Below are 23,211 nucleotides of genomic sequence, written 5' to 3'. Positions count from 1 at the left end.
CAATTATTTGAACCGGTCCTGGGCCTCCCATAAGTCGACTCAACCTCAAACAAGTAACTGGTGTGGTGTTTGAACATCGCCACTGGGGAGACAAAGGCGGCCGGGCGTGGTGGATCTAATTCCCGGGCGAAGCCGGGTAGTAAAGCTAGTCAATTATATAATTACAATACCCTCCCCGTCTCCGCCTCGAATCACTGCACCAGATTGAGCTAAAAGATTATGTCACCCTGTTGCTCTATTAAAGACCGGGAGCGAGTGGAGGGCCTCACCATTCTGGCAAATTGCCCAATGATGCTGGATGTAGTTACCAGCGAAACGTCACAGTACTCAAAATTTTAAATGATGTTGATTCACTCTTCAACACACCGGTGGGCTAAAGTAGTGAACTATTTGTCTTGGTAAACGTGACACATTTTTTGACTGTTTGGCAGTGTCGGGTGGTGGAGGGTTACGAAACATTTATAAAATAACGCGATGTAACCTAAAAAATATTTACGACTAATATTGGTCGCGAAAGCCTCCGTGTTAAACTGACCATGTACTGTGTTAGCTACTGGAAGACAAAGGCGGTTGGCGAGGTTCTGATCCTGTGGAATACGTTATCTTATTCTTGGTTCTTTCGGTAAAGTCGCGTAGAAGGGAAACAATAAAATAATAACCTGATGGTTCAATGAGCCACTGTCTACAGGAAAGCTAACCATATGGATGCTTACCTGAAACCGGATTTCCACCACCATCCATCCCAGAAGAATTCCCTCATCAAGACTCTGCACCGTGGTTTTCACACCTGATGATGATTGCTTCTGTTGCAGTCGAAACGTTGTGGGAATTTTGTTTTATATTTTTATTATTTTATTGTTTCCCTTCTACGTGGTGACTTTACCAAAAGAACCAAGAATATGAATCCCTGCAGTCACGAAAGCTTTAAATCAAAACATTATCTTGGTCGTGTGTGATTGATATATTTCGCATTGTATCTCTTCTGAATGACCCGAGGTCTAATACTTTCATAATGACTTGGTGCATGCTTAACCAAGATTTGTGGTATACCATAGTTGTTACCAAGGATATTACAAAGGGTTGTATTAATCTTTGTTCCCAGTCTGTATTGACAGGGATCTGTGCTTCTTATTCTCAAGTTATACTTTGATATCCTGAGGTTGAAGATATAGCTAAGCTTCAAACCTTACTGTTGTATTTCAAAAACCACAGTTAGCTCATAATGATTAACTGCCCTTTGATATATATGCCGGGTATTGGAAATTTAATGAAAATAATAAAAATATTTTTAAAGCGTAATTATTAGAAATTATGTTAATGTATATAATTATGCACATACATTATGCTAAACAGATATATAATCTTCATGATTTATGTGTGTGCGATTATGCTAATGCAAGCCGTTATGATAATTAGGCCCTGTCTCGTTGTCGAGGGCAGTATTACCAATCGGGATAATACAATTAATGTATGAAGTTATGCAGGTGTGCTGTAAGTATGCCAGATTAAGCTCGGCTTCGTTGTCTAGGTTCGTATTATCACTCGGTATAATACAATTATTCTCGCTTTAACATTTACTGATTATGTAATAGTGTGTTTATTTCAGGTCTCCAAATTCAAATCTCACCGCAGGATACAGTTCTTATAATTAAGATTATTACGCATGAACTTAGGAAAGAAACACTCAAACACTTCTGTGTTAAGCAATTTTAATTTCTAAACAAAAACATAACACTCTAATATGCAAACTCTTATGCTTGGAATTGTCAACACAGTACTCCTGGAGATGTTCTCCTCATTGATCCATACATTTAACCCTCAATGATCACGTTGTTAAATTGGGTAACAGAATTGATTAATTCCTTAAAGTAACGCGAGCAAATACGGTGATAGGAAAAAGGCCTTAAATTCATGCAACGACGTTGATACGAAGGGCAATAAAGAAACATGCCCCGAAGGCAAAAGTATATGGCAATTAATTCATTGGGAAGATTATGTAGTTACGAAATGTCTTGGGACAATGGTGTGCGACAGTATGCCTGCTTCAGAAAATGCTTATCAATTGGCTGAAGCTTCAATTAATTCGCAGGCAAGATTCTGTGATCAAAAGAACGATTTCAACACAGTATTCTCCCTGTCTAGTGTGTAGATTCGTAACGTAGGTTTCTAAACGTTTAGTTTCATAAATGAATTCATTGGTAATAGCTATGCAATTAAAAAGAAAGAGAAACAATAATGACTTAAATACATCTAAATGACCGTATCCACGTAACTCAATGGGCCGCAATGTTCTTCGTTATCAGCTCATAGTTGATGCACTTATCATGAGTCTTCTTGTATTTGTTAATGTGTGAGTGTTGTTGATCTTCTTGCGTTAAGAAAATGCCAAGATTGGGCATCTATTGTATCAAAAATGTGTTTGTCTCCTGCGGAGAGGTGAGGGTGTGAGGGTGGGCGTGTCTTACAACGGCCTCGTTGCTTTTTCTTGCTCGGGGTGTCGGCTTAGCTGCCCGTCCGCTGGCAGATACAGGCTCTTTCCACTGCTGGAGGAGTTGCGTTGGCAAGTTGCTCGTCCTTGAAGATGCCCGATCACGCTTGCCGCTGGTCCGTTGGCAGCAGCAGGCTCCTTCCACTGCTGGAGGAGCTGCGCCGCACGCGCCCTCTCCTTGAAGATGCTCGATCGGGCTCGCCACTGGTCCACTGACAGCAGCAGGCTCCTTCCACTGCTGGAGGAGCTGCGTTGCAAGCGCTCCTTACTGCCCCGTGCTCTTTGTCGATGCCCGATTGCGCATACAGTTCGTTCGCTGGTGGCAGACACCCTTGCTCATTATTCTATTGCTCGGCTGTAGCTGCTGGTGGGAGCTGGCACTCAGGATAGAATTACTTTGAGCGATACTTCTTCTGTCAGCTCTAAACTCGTGTTCGGTGACACCGCTACTCGGCAAGTCTCTCCATCCCTGGTTGATTGCAGAGTCTCACCCCGGAGCTTGCCGCTCGCCACCCTCTTCTGTCGCTCGCCCAGCTATCTCTTGCTGAGCTGTCACTTGTCGAGCTCCCCATGTCGAGCTGAACTGTGTGTCGTGTTGCTGTTTTTATCCGAAAAATCTCCCCTCTGCGCGTCTCTTGCGAGAGAAAAAAACAGATGCTTACTCCATCATGCTCTCCCCCTGCGGCCGCGCCTGATTGTCCCCCTCCCCTCTTCCCTTGGTGACCCCGGGCTGCTTTACATCAAATTGATGTTTGTTTGCCCTCCCAACCCCTCTCTTCGCGGTGTCCGCTAAGGGAGGGGACGCACATTTCATACGTTTTATGGCTACTATGTGTTTGTGTCAAATTGTTGGAAGACAAAGGCTGCCAGGGAGTCTCTGATTTAATGGAATACATTTATCTGGTCTTTGTGTTTGACCTACTCCTTGTACCTCTAATGAATTAGCCTAGGTCTAATCTCTTGTGATTATTATTTGGTTTGTGTTTAACCAAGATTTGTAATGTACCATTAGATGTTACCTCGGGTATTTCAAGGGTTTTATTAACTTTTGCTCCCTGTCTGCATCCAGGGATCCGTGTTTTTTTATTCGAGGTCAGAGATATCCCGAGGCTGGAGATATAACCAAGCCCTCACTTTCTTGACTGCCAGAATTCACATTCCTTGGTTCTCTTGGTGAAGTTACATAGAAATATACACTAAGAAACAATGTGAGTTGAATAAGGGTGAAATAATAAAAAAGTCATAATAAAGCCACTAATATAGACTGCAGTCTATCATGTCGACTTATTCTTATAGCCAAGCTTTAACTTTTTCCGTACAAAAAATATATATATCAGTTATAATGTCCGCTTGCCCTGTGCTCTGTGTCCGTGTCTGTGATTCTGGATATTTGTTTGTGAACTGTCAAAAGTGCCAAGCAGGTCATGGTATGTGGTCCTTTGGCAATCTGGAGATTTTGCAGATCGTCGTTAACCTCCCTTTGCCCTGGAGTTTATTAATTAATGGTCTTTTACGACCTCCAGATGCTTGGTGTTTGTGGGAGGTAGCGGGTTTGAGGCTGTCTATTTATTTATTTGATCGATTATTATTTTTAAAAAATGGCAGAATTATTCTTAATATAAATTTTGGAAAAAGGCCTATATATACAACACCTTGGGTGAATTTCGCTGTCTTTTGTTTTATTGTGGGTTTTTCCTTCATGGCGGCCTTCTCTTGAAGTCAACTGGGGATTTCCCGCAGAATCTCATTAGCCCCCCCCCCCTTGGGTTTGCCAATTTTAAAATTATATTTATGACTTCCCCAGCAGGCTTGTGAGTAATTATCCTCCAGCAGTCTTGTGTGGCAAGGCAGGAGGCAGCGGGGAGGGGGGGTGTGACTCACCCTTTCCGTGCCCCAGCGCTACATCCCAATCAAAATGATTACAAAACAGTACAAAGAATCAATCAATATAATTTCATGGAAAAGGCATATATACAACATGCTCTTCGAGTGTTTGTGATGAGATGATACGAAACAACTGAGTTGCTGAGGCGATTAAGCAAGCACCATATAAATGCTAAGATTATTATAACATAGTTTAACATAGTGAATGCTTCGGAGATTATTGGCTCTGGCTCCTGGTAAGAGATCTACCCAACCCACAGGTCCGCAAACACTAGTTGCTCTTACTCTGCAGATTGAACCTAGGAATGGAGTGTTCAACTTCACGTTATTGTAATTAAAAGCCTGTGACAAATGTTAATCTATTGGAGCTTCATTGTCTCAAGCTTACACATCTACAGGGTCTCCATTTGACTTTGTATTGTCTAAGAAGTCCACCCACACCTCCACTTCCACAAACTGCTGGGAGTTGCCTCGCTCTGCCTCACAATCAGAATTCTCCTCCTGCTTCACGTTGCCTCCATCGATTTGAAGGCCCAATTTTGGAGTTGAATCTTCATCTTCATATTTTACCATCACTTCTTCGCTCTTCATCACTTCACATTTCACCTTCACTTCTTCGCTCTTAACCATCACTTCTTCACATTTCACCTTCGCCTCTTCAAAATCCACCTTGATATATTTCATTGCGTCCAAGCTGGAATTAAATTCTGGTTCTTTTTTCAGCAGGGATGGGCTCATTGCAGCACTTGGGCTTTCACAAGCCGATTTCAGACTCCGCTCCTTGGAGATCTTCTGATACCTGTGTGTCCTCTGGTGTTTATGAAGCTGTGGTGACTGTGCAAACGCCTTCCCGCACAGAGTGCACTTGAACGGTTTATCTCCTGTGTGTGTTCTCTGGTGGTTGTGAAGAGTTGATGACCGTGCAAATGCGCTTCCACACACAGTGCACTTGAAGGGTTTCTCTCCTGTGTGCCTTCTCTGGTGGTTGCGAAGAATTGATGACTGTGCAAATGCCTTCTCACACACAGTACACTTGAAGGGTTTCTCTCCTGTGTGTGTTTTCTGGTGGCTCTGAAGAACTGATGACTGTGCAAATGCCTTCTCACACACAGTGCACTTGAAGGGTTTCTCTCCTGTGTGTGTTCTCTGGTGGCTCTGAAGAACTGATGGCTTGGCAAATGCCTTCTCACAGACAGTGCACTTGAAGGGTTTCTCTCCTGTGTGTGTTCTCTGGTGTTTTTTAAGACGTGATGACTCTGCAAATGCCTTATCACACACAGTGCACTTGAAGGGTTTCTCTCCTGTGTGTGTTCTCTGGTGGCTCTGAAGAACTGATGGCTTGGCAAATGCCTTCTCACAGACAGTGCACTTGAAGGGTTTCTCTCCTTTGTGCGTTCTCTGGTGTTTTTTAAGATGTGTTGACCGTGTAAACGCCTTCCCGCACACAATGCACTTGAAGGGTTTCTCTCCTGTGTGTGTTGTCTGGTGTCTCTGAAGAACTGCTGACTTTGCAAATGCCTTCTCACAAACAATGCACTTGAAGGGTTTCTCTCCCGTGTGTGTTCTCTGGTGGTCGTGAAGAAGCGATGGCTTGGCAAATGCCTTCTCACAGACAGTGCACTTGAAAGGTTTAGCTCCTGTGTGTGTTCTGTGGTGGCTCCTAAGAACTGATGACTGTGCAAATGCCCTCTCACACACACTGCACTTGAAGGGTTTCTCTCCTGTGTGTGTTCTCTGGTGGCTCTGAAGAACTGATGGCTTGGCAAATGCCTTCTCACAGACAGTGCACTTGAAAGGTTTATTTTCTGTGTGTGTTCTCTGGTGTTTTTGAAGATTTGATGACTGTGCAAATGCCCTCTCACACACACTGCACTTGTAGGGTTTCTCTACTGTGTGTGTTCTCTGGTGGGTCTGAAGAACTGATGACTTTGCAAATGCCTTCTCCCAGACAGTGCACTTGAAAGGTTTCTCTTCTGTGTGTGTTCTCTGGTGTTTTTGAAGATTTGATGAATGTGCAAATGCCTTCTCACACAGAGTGCACTTGAAGGGTTTCTCTCCTGTGTGAGTTCTCTGGTGCTGTGCCAAACTTCCAGTATGATCCGTGCTGTATGCACACTGGTCGCATTGTTTATTTTTTGTACCGAGCTGCGCTGAGTGCTTTTGCTCCATCAGACCAATTCTGCAGAGGAAGCGTCAGAGGAAGCGTCAGCTGCAGTCAGAAAAACGTATCCACACCATCTACGTCAGTATCAAGACACAGAGGAATTCATATATACACAGTCACACATGACTTACACATCTATACTTATTCATATATTCATGATATAGTGAAAATTATTCCCCAATTCATCACGCGGGGTGTTTAGGCACACAATGAGAGGGGCAATGGTCATACATATTCCTGGATGCCCTAGTATTTTCAAAATGAATGTTTACCCAAAACTCCAAGCACACAATTTCGGCTGTCTAGCTATGAAAGGAATATTTAAGAAAAATTCAGCTACAATAGCAAAGTGTGTTGAAAATAATACTATTTGTATTATGCAGAAATGCAGAAATTAATGTTCAATCGAAACTTCGAGGTGGAAGCCAGGCTCAGATTTGCTTGAATGCTCGGATGAACAGATCTAACTTCAGCTACATATGTGCTGAGATATTTTCCGGACTGTTTCCATTCTTACAAAAAGGCCCAGAGGAAAATTAAAATAAACTATTGTTTTGATTTAACCTCCATGTTCAATCGTTAATATACATTACTGCAAATACAAACTTGACATTGTCAAACACTGCATGGTAAAAAGGTGGTTGTGTGTCCAGAACCATGCCTGGTCACCTTCATCTGCTCATTATTAATGCTTTCTCACTTCAGCATGTAATTAATTTAAGATCAATCAACATAGCAGAGGCCCACAATAAGTTCAGCTTTCACTTACACTATGTAACACGATTTTTTTTGTCCCTGGATGGCTAGTGTTATCTTTTTATTGGTCATGCCCACAAACTTTATTTTTGTGACCAGGACTTTACGTGAAGGAATGACACAAATGCGCACGTTTTCTCATTGAAAATAGATACATTTCAAAATATCACTGTCCTGGTTACAAAAGCAAAGTTTGTGGGGAGGGAATAAGAGCCATTTTCTGTACTTTTGAGGCATAAGCAATTAGAAAATAACACTTACTACACAGGGACTTTTTTTGTTACAAAGTGTTATTAATCATGTTTGCTGTCGGCGATAATCAAAGTAATTGTTGAGTTCATAATGCAGTGACATAACTGCGAGATAAACTCATAAATACACGTACATTTCACATGGATCATTAACATATATACACAAAACATCCACAATTCATGATGAATTGCAAGTAACCTTATTCCAGTGCTAATGCCATGATAGGTGCAATTTAAGGCCATGTAAGTGTGGATTCCTTGTCAGCAGGCAATGGGAATGATCCAGGTGTCAAGGGATGACTGACATAAGAACCAGCGGGTGATCCCCACTGTCTTGCTGGGTTTAAGGAACCCAGCGTTCCACATATTATTCATGTGGGCATTGCTCTTCCGACCTCATCGTTATTGCAGAGCAACTATCTCTTATCTGCCATGAAGCATACCTCACGGGCCTCCTCCACAGAGGCCGATCTCCACTCCTGGCACCAGTCATAAGCAGCTCCGATCACCTCTATATCCTCTAATCTCTTCTCTAGGCAATGCCATGCCTGATCAGCCCCTAATATCTGGACAAAAAGCTGCTTGAGCATGGAGTGTCTGGGAATGCGGGATTCATGACCAAACCAATGTAGCCTCGGCTGCCAAAGAAACTCAAGATTATATTCTATATTGATATCTTAAGGATCTGTAAGCTTCTAATAGAATATAGTCTGGTTGAATAGAGTGAATCATAGGCAGGTCAGCCTTCATTATATAAGCCAGCATAGATTGTCATTTAAATAAGTTCATATTCTGAATCCACAGAGTAATATCTGTGGCCAAGAAGAATCACAGCTTTATTCGTTAGTTTTTAAAAACGCTTGTCCTGGCGAGGGTCGCGGTGGCAGCATGCTGAGAAGGGCGGTCCAGGACTCCCATTCCCTGGCGACAAACTCTAGCTCATCCTGGGAAATTCCCAAGCGATCCCAGGCCAGCAGAGCGACACAGTCCCACCAGCGTGTTCTGGGCCAGCCCTGGGGCCTTCGCCCAGTGGGAGGTGTTTGGTAGAGATCCAGGTGGAGTCTATTGGGGGGCATCCTTACATATATTCTATATTGTTATCACCCCTAGAGCCAGGCCCTGTGTTCACCAACAAGTGCCTCGTGGCCGTGTGACCCACGTAACTCAGTCAGGCCAACTCGAATTGGCTAAGTGGTGCCATCCTCTTCTTTGGTTATTTCGGTAAAGTCACATAGAATGAGAATAAAATAATAAAATAAAACAATAAAATTCTCACGACGTTTCGGCCACAACACAAGTGGCCTTCTTCAGGTGAAAGGAACAAACCTATCGGGACGACAGAGCTACAATGAATGCTGCTAAGATTCGCAGCGTCTTTTAAGCTGGTTGAGCGAAGTGGGGCACCTTGATAAAGGGGTTTACATATCAAACAGGAGAATTTATCATTGAAACAGTTGAGGGATTAGCTTGTGACTGGTCACAGAAATAGATATGTTAAAGTCAAAGCCTACACATCCACAGAGGCACCTTGTACATGGACGCCAAAGGGGGAAAGACCCAATGGGGGAAAGACCCAATGATGAATCCTCTTTGCAGATTGTACGGTCAGAATATCCGTTCATCCTGAGGGCTTGGTGTACGTGCTCCAGCTCACTGGCTAGGTGATGCTAGTCGGAGATGCAACGGGCCCTATGGTGTAGTGTTTTGACAAGGGAATTCTTCTGGGCTGCATGGTGGTGGGAGTCAGGCTTTAGATCGGCATCCATGTGGGTGGCTTTCCTGAAGACAGAGTGCCCCAATGAGCCATCAGGTCTCTTCTCGATCAAAACATCTAGGAATGGTAGCTTGACATCCTTTTCCAATTCCATGATTAATTTGATAGATGGGTGTATGGAATGGATGTGTACTCTTTGGTTCTTTTGGTAAAGTCACGTAGGTAGAAATAAAATAAAACAAATCACTCCGTTTCGAACGCAATACGTGCGATCTTAATCAGTTGACACAACCACAGCAAGAAAATGCTTAAGTTGGCGGGAGAGCTGCCGTGCCAAGAAGTTATATAGGTAAGAGAGGGGGGAGGAAGAAAGGGGGGGGGAGAGGGGGTGGAGGTGTGGGGTAGGGGCGTCGGGGGGAAGTGGGCGAGGCAAGAAGTGGGAAGGTGGTGGAAGAACAGATAGAGGACGTGAGGCAAATTGAACAACCATTGGAAGGATGTTATCAACCAGGTAATGCCTTAACTTGTTGTTCCCATCATTACCTGAGGGTTACTGCTAGCCCCACCCACGTCCCCCCCTCCCAGCCTCACGTCCTCTTCCCCTAGCGCTCACGCGGGCCTCCCCCCCTCTCTCCCTCCCCCCTTGCCTCCTCGCTCCTCTCTTACCTATATAACCTCTTGCCACGGCAGCTCTCCCGCCGACTTCAGCATTTTCTTGCTGTGGTTGTCCCACCTGATGAAGATCGCTTGTGTTGCATTCGAAACATCGTGATTTTTTTATTTCTACCTACGTTACTTTACCGAAACAACCAAAGAGTATGGATTCCTGCAGTCACAAAAATCTTCAAATCAAGATGGAATTGATGTGGTTGAGAAATTGGTTAAGTGCTGGCAGGCCATGTGGCTAGATGACGAATGTGTCATCTACGTATATCTTCCACAAGGAAGGACATAGGGTGGATGTCTGGATGGCATCTGTCTCAAATTTCTCCATGAAAACATCCGCTACCACTGGCGATAAGGGAGAACCCATTGGGGTACCCTCATTTTGTTTGTAGAATGTACCATTCCAGGTGAAGTAAGTGTTGGTAAGGCAGTGCAAAGCCCTCACGATGAACAGATATTCTGACCGTACAATCCGCAAAGCTGTCTCGCCATTGCCATGTGAGGATCCAACTGAAACCATAACTTTGCCATATATAACAGGGGCTACCAAAAATATTTCCAAAATCTTAAAGAAACACAAGATCTAGGTTCGTTTCAACACAGTACACAAAATCCGTGATTTGATCCCATCTGTAAAGGATGTGATTCCTGACATGCAGTACCCGTGTGTCTACAAACTGAGTTGTGGCTGCGGCACCAGTTACATTGGGGAAACGAAATGACATGTTTTGGACCGCGATCGCGAACACAAGGCAGATCTGAAACATGGTAGGACCAATACCTCTGCCGTTGCTGATCATTGTTTTAATGCTGCAGGCTCACACACAAAATATATTTTTCCAAGACGAAAGATGTGCATACCCAGACACAACTTCAACCGAGAAGATGGACACAAACTGAACAATCATTGGAAGGACGTTATTAACCAAGGAAAGTCTTAACTGACTGTGATGTTTCTATCCTACCTGCCTATGTCAGCTGTTATATCCGACTCTCTGAGTACATCACCAGGCTAAATATCTGTGAGGTGGCCCAGCCACAGGAGGATCACCGCCACCCCTGGTGGCTGGGACCGTCGCACATTGACATGCCAATCTCTCTTACATTGACATGCTAATCTCTCTCACATTGACATGCTCATCTCTCACATTCACATACAAATTCCTTCTCTAGCTCCGCCCACTTACTCTTGGGTTGAGCCCACCAAAATCTTATATATAAAAGTCTCCGCCCGCGTGCTTGCGAGGGATTTGGCTCTCGAACGGTGGGCTTGACGTCGAAAAAAATTGCCAGGCAGCACGCCCTAAGCCCCGCGGTGGGAATAGGCTATTCCGTTTTCCCATCCTTAAACTTTAATTAGTAAAATGAGCGATTTAATGCCATTCTAATTATTGACTTATTGCGCGAGCTCGACCGTACCAACTGGCGACAATTACGTGGGGGGGGGGGGGGCGGACCCTGCCAAGTGATGCGCGTTCAGTCGAGCTCACGGGGGACATTTTCTTTTACGCGTTTAACATGCAATTAATATAGACATAAAGCTGCGGCTGTTTCTTCACAGTGTGATGTCCTCTTCGCCCCCCCCCCGCCCCAACACGATGCGTACAGTTACTGCTATGAAGTCCGTAGATATTAATATTACAGCGCTTATATACCATTATTGTAGTATTATTGTTTATTATTATTAAACAAATACGCTGCCAGATATTACAATCATAATGTCTGTGTGTACAAAACTCATTTTTCATTATTACGTTGCTAAATATTCCCTTTTTTAACTGTGCTTTTATGACGCTGCGACGCTCTACTGCCAGTCTGTGATGTGGCCTGCTGCCTGTTGATTAACGTCAGTGCACTGGCACTCTATTATCTACACTGCTAATTTTCCTTTTGACCATTATGAGTGTATGCCAGTCTATAATCTGTTGCTGCTTCTTTACCTCACTCAGTGTCCTGCCAGCCTTTCATGTCGACTGTATTCTGCTTTTTCAGCTGCTGCCCGCATTGCCAGCTTTTTATGTCGACTGTAGCGATGCTTATGTCATTGAGTCGGCGTAGTGGCAGTCTATAATCTAGACTGTAACCTGCTTCTCAACTTACCTGTGCATACTCCTGCTCTTTAATTTACACTTATTTCTTCAATGCATTTAAATTTTTTAGATTGCTCACATCACGCTATTTACTCATACGTAGTACTGCGATACTGATAGCTGTGCCATCCTCGGGTATTGCTGTGCACGTCGATGTGTGTGTGCGAGTCGATGTGTGTGTGTTTGAGTCCATGTGTGTGCGTGTAGTTCCATGCGTGTGTTTAAGTCCATGTGTGTGTCTGTCTTTTCGATTGGACAACGCCCGATGTGTGTGTACGTCGAAGTGTTTGTGTGTGTGTCAGTCCAAGTGTGCGTGTCAGTCACTGTGTGTGTTAGTCCATGTGTGTTTGTTAGTCGATGTGGGTGCATGCCTCCACCTGAGTGTGTAAGTCAACGTGCGTTTGTGACAGTCAATGTGTGTGTCAGTCCATATGTGTGTGTGTTAGTCCACATGTGTAAGTCCATACATGTGTGTGTGTCACTCGATGTGTGTGTAAGTCAATGCGTGTGTGCGAGTCGATATGTGTGTTAATCCATATGTGTGTATCTAAAGTAGATGTCTGTGTGCCACGGTCCATATGAGTATGTGTGTGTAGCCCAATGTGTTAGTCAATGTATGTGTGTGTAAGTCCATGTGTGTGTGTAAGTACATACGTGTGTTTACACCAATGTGTGTGTGAGTCCACGTATGTCTGTGTGAGTCGATGTGTGTGTGTGAGTCGCTGTGTGTGTGAGTTGCTGTATGTATGTACGTCGATATATGTGTGGGTAACTCCATGTGTGTGTATCTAAAGTGGATGTCTATGCGTGTGTAGTCCATATGTGTGTGTGTGTGTAAGTCCATGTGTTTGTGTGAGTCGATATGTCTGTGTCAGTCCATGGGCGTGTGTTAGTCGCTTTTTGTGCGTGGCTCCATGTGAGTCAGTGTAAGTCCATTTCTCAGCGTGTCTGTAGGTCCATGTGTGCGTCTTAGTCCATGTGTATGCTTTATTGACCTGCTCAAGGTCTATGATACCATCAGTAGGCCTGGGCTCTGGGTTGTTCTTCATGCTTTCCGAGTCCCTGACCCACTGCTCACCATCCTTAAGGACCGTCATGATTGTGAGCGGCCCCACGTCAAACTACGTGCCCGTCAGTCAGAGCCATTCCCTCTACACCTTGGGGTGCGACAGGGATGTCCTCTGGCTCCCACATTATTTCACATATCTTTTGACCACGTAGTTCGTGAAGCCTTCAATGGCTGTACCGGTGGAATTACCATATGGTACAGATACAATGGGAGGTTCATCGATGGCCGGGTGCGGTCAAGGGATGGCTCCCTATTGCTCAGCCATGTTATGTATGCCGATGCTTTGGTGATTGCTGCTCACTCACAGGAGGAGTTGGAGGCACTGCTGCTGAACCTGGAGCATGGCACAAAGAGATGGGGCCTTACCATCAGCCCCATCAAAACGAACCACCTGCATGGGTATTGTGTACCATCGGACAATCCACCCCCACAACTCACAATTGGTGATGCGGCAATTGTGGAGAGATTGGAGAGATTCCCATTCCTGGCCATTTTGCTCATGACCGGCTCCGGTTTAACAGCAGAGGTCTCACTCCAAATCAGTCGAGCGCCATTATCTTTTCATTGGCTGCGTTACGCTGTGTGGAAGCTACCTGGTCTCTCGCTCCGCATGAAGCTTCGGGTCTTCTCGGCAACAGTCATGCCCTCCATTCTCTACGCTTGCGAAACGTGCACACACCTAATAGAACATCTTCGCCGGTTAGAAACATTTAGGCTGGCCTACTAACGATCCATCATGGGTTTAACCATGTGTGTGTGTGCGTCTAAGTCGATGTGTTTCTATGTGTGTAGGTCGATGTCTGTGTGTAAGTCCACGTGTGTCTACGCGTTTCACATGCAATAAATATACACAATGCTGCGGCTATTTCTTCACAGTGTCATGTCCTCTTCGTCCCCCCCCCAACACGATGCGTGCAGTTAATATTACAGAGTCCATAGATAATATTATAGTGCTTAGATAGCATTATTCTTGCACGGGCGGGGGATGGTGGGGGGGGTGCAGGGGTAGCGACCCAGCCCCCAGCCTGGCAACGTGCCACCTCCGTGGCCTCAGCAATGTAGGCCAGGACGGGGGGCTCCGCACGGAACTAGGATCATTGCTTACTGTTATGAAACAAATCAGTTGGCAGATATTACAATAATAATGTTTCTATGCACATAAGAACTCAGGTTCATTGTTTACGATTATGAAACTTATAAGTTGCCATATATTACAATGATTGTTTGTGTGCTGATAAGAACTCAGGTTCATTGTTTACTATGATTAAACTAATCAGTTGACAGATGCTGTACTGCGAGTCTGTGATGTGGCCTGCTGCCTGCTAATTAATTCACGTCAGTGCACTGCCACTCTATTATCTACACTGCAAATTTTGCTTTTGCCCATTACCAGTGTATGCCAGTATATAATCTGTTGGCTGCTTCTTTAGCTCACTCAGTGTACTGCCAGCCTTTCATGTCGACTGCTTTCTGCTTTTTCAGCTGCTGCCCGTATTGACAGCTTTTTATGTCAATTGTAGCAATGCTTATGTCATTGATTCGGCATACTGGCAGTCTATAATCTAGACTGTATCCTGCTTCTCAACTTACCTGTGTGTACTGATGCTCTTTCATTTACACTTACTACAGCTTAATTCTTCAATGCATTTCTATTGTTTCGATTGCTAACGTCACACTATTTACTCATACGTAGTACTGCGATGCTGATTAATATGTTATACTGCTAAATACGTTGGACTTTCTTAGCTACAGCCCATTGCATTTCGTCTATCATTTTGTTACATTGGTGGGAACATCACCCATTTCTATTTCGCCGTACCGCACCTTTACTCTTCACCAAAGCGGGGAGCACGCAGGGAGATTCAATGCCCCAAATATTGTTGACCTTGCTTTCTTACGGTGGGTGAGGAACATTGCCAGAGGGACATTGTTCCTCCATACCAGGAAAACACCATCGCACGATTTCCTGACACTCACAGAGCATACGATGCCCTACAATAACACATTTTCCTGTCGCAAGACCAAGATGCCTACCACGTCAACATTCCTCCAATTACAAAGCTGCAGGACAAAGACATCTTCTCAAAACTGTCTACTCTAAAAATACTTCTATTTTTTCGTGATCATGGACAGAAGAAACCGCATATGATGGTGCACCAACCTCTTTCACCAGTATGTTGTCGATTAGTATGCCAATATTGAGAGTGAGCACCTCCTTAACATTCAACTGAATCAAAACCGCCTGCGTGTGAACTGTATGCTCATCTCTGGGACGCCATCAATGCCGAAGGAGATAAAAACGCTCACAATATGGGCAGATTAGTTGCTTTGCCTTCACCCTTCACAGCTCCACCAAGATACATGCATGAGAAGACTCAGGATGCGATGACGTACATCAGCCAATATGCCACGCCCCATCTCTTCATCACCTTCACTTGCAATCCCGAATGAAAGGAGATCCAGCTTTAGCTTTATCCAAACCAAAAGCCACCAGACAGGCATGACATCTTAGCAAGGGTCTTCAAACTCAAAGTTTATGACCTCATGATGCTTATTACGACCAACGAAGGCGGCGTCTTTGGATAGACAAGTAGTACCTTGCACACCATTGGGTGGCAAAAATGTCCTCTTCCTCATGCTTACATTTCCCAATGGATGAGGGAAACAATTCATGCAATTCAAATTGACACATTTATCAGTACTGAGCTACCTTACCTTCATCAAGACCCTGCCCTTTTTTATGTGGTCTGCAACCAAATGGTCCATGGCCCAAGTGGCCAGTTCTATCCAAATGCACCATGTATGCAAGACCACAGCTGTACCAAGAGGTATCCACGGAACTACTTGAAAGACACTCAGTTGCCCCATGATGGCTATCCTCTATATCTTCACAGAAATACTGAGCATGGTGGATTTCAAACAATGCTCAGACCTGCCACTAACTCGCTAATTAAGGTTCACAACCGCTGGATCATTCCCTACTGCCCTCCCCTGTGCAAGATCTTCCACCATCTTCATAAAGCTATGACAGAAGCTTCTGTTGGTCAGTCCCCTTTCCAATTGACATTGCTCTTCTGCATAAATCTTCAAGTTTGCAGCCCATCTAACCCCATGGGACTCTGCCAAATATACAAAGAGGGCATGAGTAAGGACATCCTCCACGGAGCTCAATGACAAAATACAAACCTCGACGTCAACTTTTCTGATGTGATCTTCAAACAGGCCCTCATCCACCTTCAGGACAAACTGCACTCCATTGGTGCTAAATACCTCGCGTCTATGGGACTACCAACGCCCTACACGGACAACCTGCATGCCCTTGCTCAAGAGATCCTACGTTAAATATGCTATTATGCTTTACAGCTTCGTAAATTTACTTACGAAAATTAACCAAAGCTTAAGCATGCACAAATCCAAGCCTACACGAACATCTAGCAAGACATTGAGACTACAAATTGAGTATTTTTTTCCCCTTAACGCACCTGCCAGTACTGGGAAGACTTTTGTTTTCAAACTGCTCCTCGCTAAGGCTCGCCAGAGAGAGAAAATTGCTCTAGCTGTGGCATCATCGGGGATTGCTGTGTAAGTGGATGTGTGTGTAAGTCGATGTGTGTGTCAGTCGATGTGTGTGTCAGTCGATGTGTGTGTATTTCAGTCCATATGTGTGTGCATTTAGGTCCATGTGTGTGTGTAAGTCTATGTCTGTCTGTGTATTTTTTGCCCAGGCAACGCCAGATGTCTGTGTGTATACGTCGCTGTGTGTGTCAGTCGCTGTGTCTGTTAGTCAGTCCGGCAAAACAACCCCCTACCTCCTCGCGGTGCCGGACGGGCAACTCTGTCGTGGACAGTGCTGTGGGGGGAGGGCCAATTCCGATTGGCTCCTCCCCTCATGGCGTCTGTGGCCACCACAGTGGCTAAACAGGGGCTCTGGACGGGTGCGAGGGGCTGGTAACCCCTCCACCTTCAATAAATTACCACTAAACCACGAATTAAAAATTTAACTAATAAGCTTGTGCCGGAGGCCCCGGGGGGACAGGCGTCTATGACGTCTCCTGGCCAAACCCCATTTGGCAGAGCCAGGAGATTGAATCTCTACCCTCGGGGCTCCTCCAGAAACAACGAAAAGCCACTACGGATGGCCACGTGGAATGTTCAAATGCTCACTGCGAAGGAGAGGCTGCCACTGCTCTGTCGGGAGCTGGACCGGTACCGCTTGGATCTCTGTGGCATTCAAGAGGTCCGGTGGACCGGTTCTGGCTCCTGCCACCATGAGGGGTGGACAGTCCTCTACTCGGGGCAGCAGACTGCCAAACAACAGGGTGTGGCTCTTCTTTTGAACAAAAGAATGAAGGGGGTGTGGGAGCGTGGCAGTGAGGTGTGGGAAGCTGTAAGCCCCAGGCTACTTTGGGCTCGCCTTCCCATCAACCGGAGGTGAGGAGTGGTGGTCATGGTTACTTATGCCCCCACCGAAGACGAACATCCATGGAAGGAAGCAGGCAAAGCCGATGAGTCAGATGCCTTCTATGACCTCCTGTCACAGGTGCTGGCTAAAGTGGCCCCTCGGGATAGAGTCATCTTGTTGGGTGACTTCAATTCCCGAGTTGGTCATGTTGCTGGCACCTGGTCTGGAGTGATTGGAGGGCATGGGCCAGATCAGCTCAATAACGATAGGAGGCTGCTATATTTTTGTGCAGCCCATGGGCTTGTAATTACCAACACGCTGTTCCGGCATCGGCACATCCACACAACATCATGGATGCATGCCTGGTCCAACCAAGAATATCTGCTGGACTACATAGTGACGGACCAGCGGATGCGAGCCCATGTCCTTGACATCAGGACTTACCGTGGAGCTGATCTGTCCTCTGACCATCGACTAGTCATCTGTAAGATGTGCCTGCCATTCTTACGCTCCGGTGGTGGGTGTACACCCAGGACCCCATTCCAACCTAAAGTGGCCTGGTCTCAGTTATGTGATGAAAATGCAAGCGAGAATTTCATCATCGCTTGCGGCTGGGGTTGGCATCGTCCCTCACTCCTCCTGATGTCGAGGGTAAATGGGCGAGGTTTAGGACTGTGACTCATGCAGCTGCAATGGCTGCTTTGGGTACGCGGTCCAGACCTCCCCAGAGACCCTGACTGACAGAGGAGGTGTTCAGGATGGTTGAGAAAAGCGACAGGCCCACTCTCATCGGCTACAGAATCCCACGTCAAAGAATGAGGAGGCTTACCGCAGCCTTCGTTCGGAGGTTCGGAGAGCCGTGAGGCGCTGCAAAGATGGGTGGTGGTCGCGGATTGCTGAGGAGATGGAGTCTGCCTCAGTGGCCCGCGATCACAAATCTCTATTTCACTCCAAAAAAGTAACCTGCAGCGCCACACCTATTACCATCATTAGGGTGATCCAATCTACGACCCCCAGGAACAGGTTTGCAGATTTGCTGAGCATTTCTGTGAGGTCCTGGGGGAGGGAAAATCCCTCAGCCAGGAAAACATCATGGCACAAAGTGAGGATGACCCTGCTGAGGCTGCGATGCCTCAAATATTGGAAGAAGTCACCCCCTGTGAGTGGCTGGCTGAAGTGCCATCTGTTGAGGAAGTACTGAAGGCGATCCGGAGTCTGAGACCAGGAAAGGCAGCGGGCAGAGATGATCTCCCAAGCGAAATGCTGAGGGAGGGTGGCGTTTGTGCACAGACTGCCCTATATGACATCATAACAACAGTCTGGACCACTGGACGGGTTCCGCAAGATTGGAAGGATGCCCAGGTGGTCCCCCTCTTTAAGGAGGGGACCACACAGACTGTAACAACTACAGGGGCATCTCACTCCTCAGCATACCGGGAAAGGTCCTGGCAAGGATTATTCAACATCGCCTTGCCAGGCACGCTGAGGAGAGGCTTGCAGAGCCCCAATGCGGTTTCAGGAAAGGGCAGTCCTGCACAGATGCCATATTTTCTGTCCGTCTGCTACAGCAGAGGTGTAGGGAAGTCTAGCAAGACCTACATCTCTGCTTTATTGACCTGGTCAAGGCCTATGATACCATCAGTACGCCTGGGCTCTGGGTTGTTCTTCGTGCTTTTGGAGTACCTGACCCTCTGCTCACGATCATTAAGGACCTTCATGATGGTGAGCGGGCCCGGGTAAAACTACGTGGCCGGGAGTCAGAGCCATACCCTTTACACCTTGGGGTGCGACAGGGATGTCCTCTGGCTCCCACATTATTTAACATCTACTTTGACTACGTAGTTCGTGAAGCCTTCAATAGCTGTACCGGGAGAATCTCCATATGGTACAGATATAATGGGAGGCTGATCGATGCCCAGGTGCGGTCAAGGGATGGCTCCCTATTGCTCAACCACGTTATGTATGCCGATGATTTGGTAATAGCTGCTCATTCAGAGGAGGAGTTGGAGATGCTGCTGCTGAGACTGGAGCGTGCCACTAAGAGATGGGGCCTTACCATTAAACTAAGCACCTGCCTGGGTATTTTGTACCATCGGACACTCCACCCCCACAACTCCCAATCGGTGATGGGGCAGTTGTGGAGTGGAGCGTTTCCCATACCTGGGCAGTGTGCTTATGACCGGCTCCAGTTTAACAGCAGAGGTCTCACTCCGAATCAGTCGAGCGGCAATATCTTTTCATCGGTTGCGTAACGCTGTGTGGAAGCTACCTGGTCTGTCGCTCCGCACTAAGCTTCAGGTCTTCTCGGCCACAGTCATTCCCTCCCTTCTCTACGCTTGCGAAATGTGGACCACCCTAATGGAACATCTTCGCCGGTTAGAAACATTTAGGCTAGCCTGCCTACGATCCATCCTGGGTTTGACCAGGCTGGATTGTGTGAGGCGCTCACAAATCTTTGAAAGATCTGGGCAAGGTCCCATCGGTGAGCTCCTCCGGCAGGCAAGGCTGAGTTGGCTGGGTCATGTAGCCCGCATGCCCAGCCGCCCCATGCTGAAACAGCTTTTGTTCGGCCGGATCGAGGGGGCTAAACGGGCCCGGCACGGGCTACAGAGGAGATGCAGTGATGTGGTACAGGAGGACGTGGAGCTGAGTGGACTTGCCGATGACTGGTATCAGCGGTGTCAAGATCGGCCTCTGTGGAAGAGGCTCGTGAAGGACGCTACTGGGCAGTTGGAGGCAGTCGCCCTCCAACAACAACAACGGAGGGCGGAGGAGCGACGCTCACAACAACGAGCGGAGCGTCGGGTGGCTAAAGCACAGCAGGTTCGCACAGTAGGGGGCACAGGTGGTGCATCAGCCAATCATCTCAGTCATATTAGTCAGTCGACCCGTGGCACTTGGGTCTGCCCCGTGACCTCCTGCGCGCGGGCGTTCGACACTTCACGTGGCCTCAAGGTGCACATGGCCTGGCACAAGCGTCGTGGTGACGTCACTGCCACTTAGTGGCGAATGGCGGTTGTTGTTGTGTTAGTCGATGTGTGTGCATAGCTCAAAGTGAGTGTGTAAGTCACTGTGTGTAAGTCAATGTGTGTGTATCTAAAGTCCATGTCTGTGTGTGTAGGCCAATGTGTGTGTGAGTCGAAGCAGAGAATTAAAGCAAATACAATCAGGCGATGGGCAGGAGGCAAGGCCCCGCAAGGCTAGGCCCCGCGTTGTAATGTTCCAACCTGGACATCGATTCCATACTCGCTGCTACTCAATTGATATCCCTACGAGAGAGAGAGGAGCGAGGCTCTACCTGGGTAAACAACAACAACCACAACAACCACCACCACCACGATGTGAACTTCTCACCTCGGCTCCCAGTGAGCGCGCACGATCAGCAGTTTCCTAGTGTCTCGTGACGTCACGCGGCAGCAGGTGACATGACGTCACTTGTGGGGTACACCTCCCCCTCACGCCGATGAGGTAATGCAGTGGTGACGTCAGAGAGCGGGGTGAGAGTTTAAGTTTATGAAGATTCCTATTACATTGATCCCTCTATTGAACATTGACCCCTTGGGTGCGTGAGCTCAATAACGTGAACATTGTGTATCAGTGTGTGTGTACAAACTGTGTATAAGTGTGTATGTACAAACTTTGTAAACAGTGTGTGGGGCCGTCCATAAATGACGTCACGCACCTGGGGGGGGACGGTCAGACATTTGTGACGATGTGACGATGGGGGGGTTGTGAGAAATGTGACGTCACGTGAAAATGCGCAACTTAAATAAATATAGACACGTTCTACTTAATTAAATAGACTTTTTAATAAATGTTTTCTCCTACATCAGAGTGTAGCGTCACATTAAATACGCACAATGACAATAGTTTAAAGCGATTTGAAGCATGTGTTTTTTGTGACGTCGTGTGACGAAGGGGGGGGGTCAAAAATCGCGTGACGTCATTTATGGACGGCTCCTGTGTACAAACTGTGTTAATACACCGTGTGCGCACGCACACACCGAGTGTGTACACTGTTGGCACAATAGGGGGCACAGGTGGTGCATCGGCCAATTATCTCAGTTGAACCATGGCACCTGAGTCTGCCCTGTGACCTCCTGCCGGCGGGAGTTCGACACTTCACGTGGCCTTAACGTGCACATAGCCTGGCACAAGCACCATGGTGACGTCACCACCACATATTGGAGAATGGCGGTCGTTGTTTTTGTTAGTGTTTGTGTATGCAGTGTATGTGCAGACTGTGTGTGTGCACGCTGTATATACATTGTACACAATACGTCGACACTGCGTATGTGTACAGTGTGTGGGTGGTCCAAATCAGTCGGGCGGCATTATCTTTTCATCAGCTGTGCAATGCTGTGTGGAAGCTACCTGGTCTGTCGGTCCGCATGAAGCTTCGGGTCTTCTCGGCAACAGTCATGCCCTCCATTCTCTAGGCATGTGAAACGTGGACCCCTCTAAATGGAACATCTGCGCTGGTTAGAAACACTGGCTGGCGTGCCTACTCTCAAATTGAGGGAAGCCAAGTGGTAGCGCATTCTCTATTTATTGCAGAGGTTCAAATCCGACAGGCACCCCTGGCTACTCCAGTAACATCAACCAAAATATGCACCGTCTGCTTAAAGAGTCGATGTAAAACATACTGTGATGCCGCCGCCACGGAGCCGATCGGCGGGTGGCCCACCTGCGATCTCGCCGCCCCCGAGCGGCGAGGCCGACATTGCTCCACCCCACCACCTCCCCACCCCCCCCACCAGAACACACACGCACGCACTCCCCCCACCATTAGAGCGCGTGGGGAGACACCCTGGCCGACAGGTTTTCACCCAGAAGCCCTCGTAAAGGGATATTCTTCACGGTTCCCTGCGGCCAGGGAATTGGACGGTCTCCTCCGACGCTAACACCCACCGTGGCGCCGTGACTTGAGTAGAAATGACATGTTCACGGCGGGGCAGCCCCGCCACCGCGGTTAGTACGCACCTCACGCATACGGGTCGGCAGGGCAGGTAGGGGGGAGGGCAGAGCCACGAGCGGCGGGAAAGCAGGGTCGCCCTCTGGCTGGATGGCCGCTGAGCAGGTAAATTTCGATGCGGACGTCGCTGAAAGCAACGGCCCGGGGAATGCTGGGATACAGATGGGCCTACCGATTGGCGGGTGATCCCAGCGAGCTGATTGGCCCGCGAGTCGGCACCAGGTAGCCCCTTTGATGTAGAAAGAATAAAGCGGGTCAGGGCGAAGGGAAAAGGGTCTCTGGCTACTCGAGTCAACCCCAGGCCCGTCAACTCCCGAGTCCAGCCGCGCGAACGTCCGTGGGACGTATCGACGCGCCGCGAGGACCAGCCGGCAGTGACGACGAACCGTGAGTAAGCGAAGGAGAGAAAGAGGGAGTTGGGACTTAGCTTAAAAAGAAAACCGGAGAGGGTAAAGGGGAGAAGGACAGGTAGAGTATAGTGCCGACTATCGAGAGATAGATTGGTCCTGCCCCGCTGATCCCGACTGACTCAGTTAAATAAGGGCTCGCCGACCCAGTGGAATAAATCGTCGGCGATTACATAACGGACTGGTGTGGTTTTTGCGAGGGTGTGGAAAGAGAGTGGAAGCGTGGGTGCGCTTGCTGTTCGCGGTGGTCGCCGCGTGTGTGGAGCGGCGCCGCGTGGGGTGTGTGCGCTACAAACCGTCGGCTGCGGACTCCCACGTTGCGAGCGGATACCCATCTCGCACGCA

At 47.2% G+C, this 23,211-nt stretch overlaps 1 protein-coding gene across 3 annotated transcripts; it reads right to left on the bottom strand.

The window, feature by feature from the left end:
* Nucleotides 1-1,692: 1,692 nt before the first annotated feature.
* Nucleotides 1,693-20,955, bottom strand: LOC142906822 (uncharacterized). Of its 3 annotated transcripts, none has more exons than XM_076055408.1 (2): nt 20,839-20,955; nt 1,693-6,551 (listed from the first exon to the last, which is right to left on the bottom strand). In XM_076055408.1, the coding sequence occupies exon 2, from the start codon at nt 6,539-6,541 to the stop codon at nt 4,757-4,759; it is 1,785 nt and encodes a 594-aa protein (XP_075911523.1). In that variant the 5' UTR covers nt 6,542-6,551; nt 20,839-20,955; the 3' UTR covers nt 1,693-4,756. The 3 variants fall into 3 exon arrangements, with proteins under 3 accessions (XP_075911523.1, XP_075911524.1, XP_075911522.1); XM_076055409.1 differs by having other exon boundaries at nt 1,693-6,581; nt 20,839-20,906; XM_076055407.1 differs by lacking the exon at nt 20,839-20,955 and adding an exon at nt 13,521-14,093.
* Nucleotides 20,956-23,211: the final 2,256 nt, after the last annotated feature.

Source organism: Petromyzon marinus, chromosome 71 (genome assembly GCF_048934315.1).
Source record: "Petromyzon marinus isolate PM22_M1 ecotype Great Lakes invasive population chromosome 71, UKy_Petmar_22M1.pri1.0, whole genome shotgun sequence".
Taxonomy (NCBI): Eukaryota; Metazoa; Chordata; class Hyperoartia; order Petromyzontiformes; family Petromyzontidae; genus Petromyzon; species Petromyzon marinus.
This window is presented reverse-complemented; position numbering and strand designations above follow the sequence as displayed.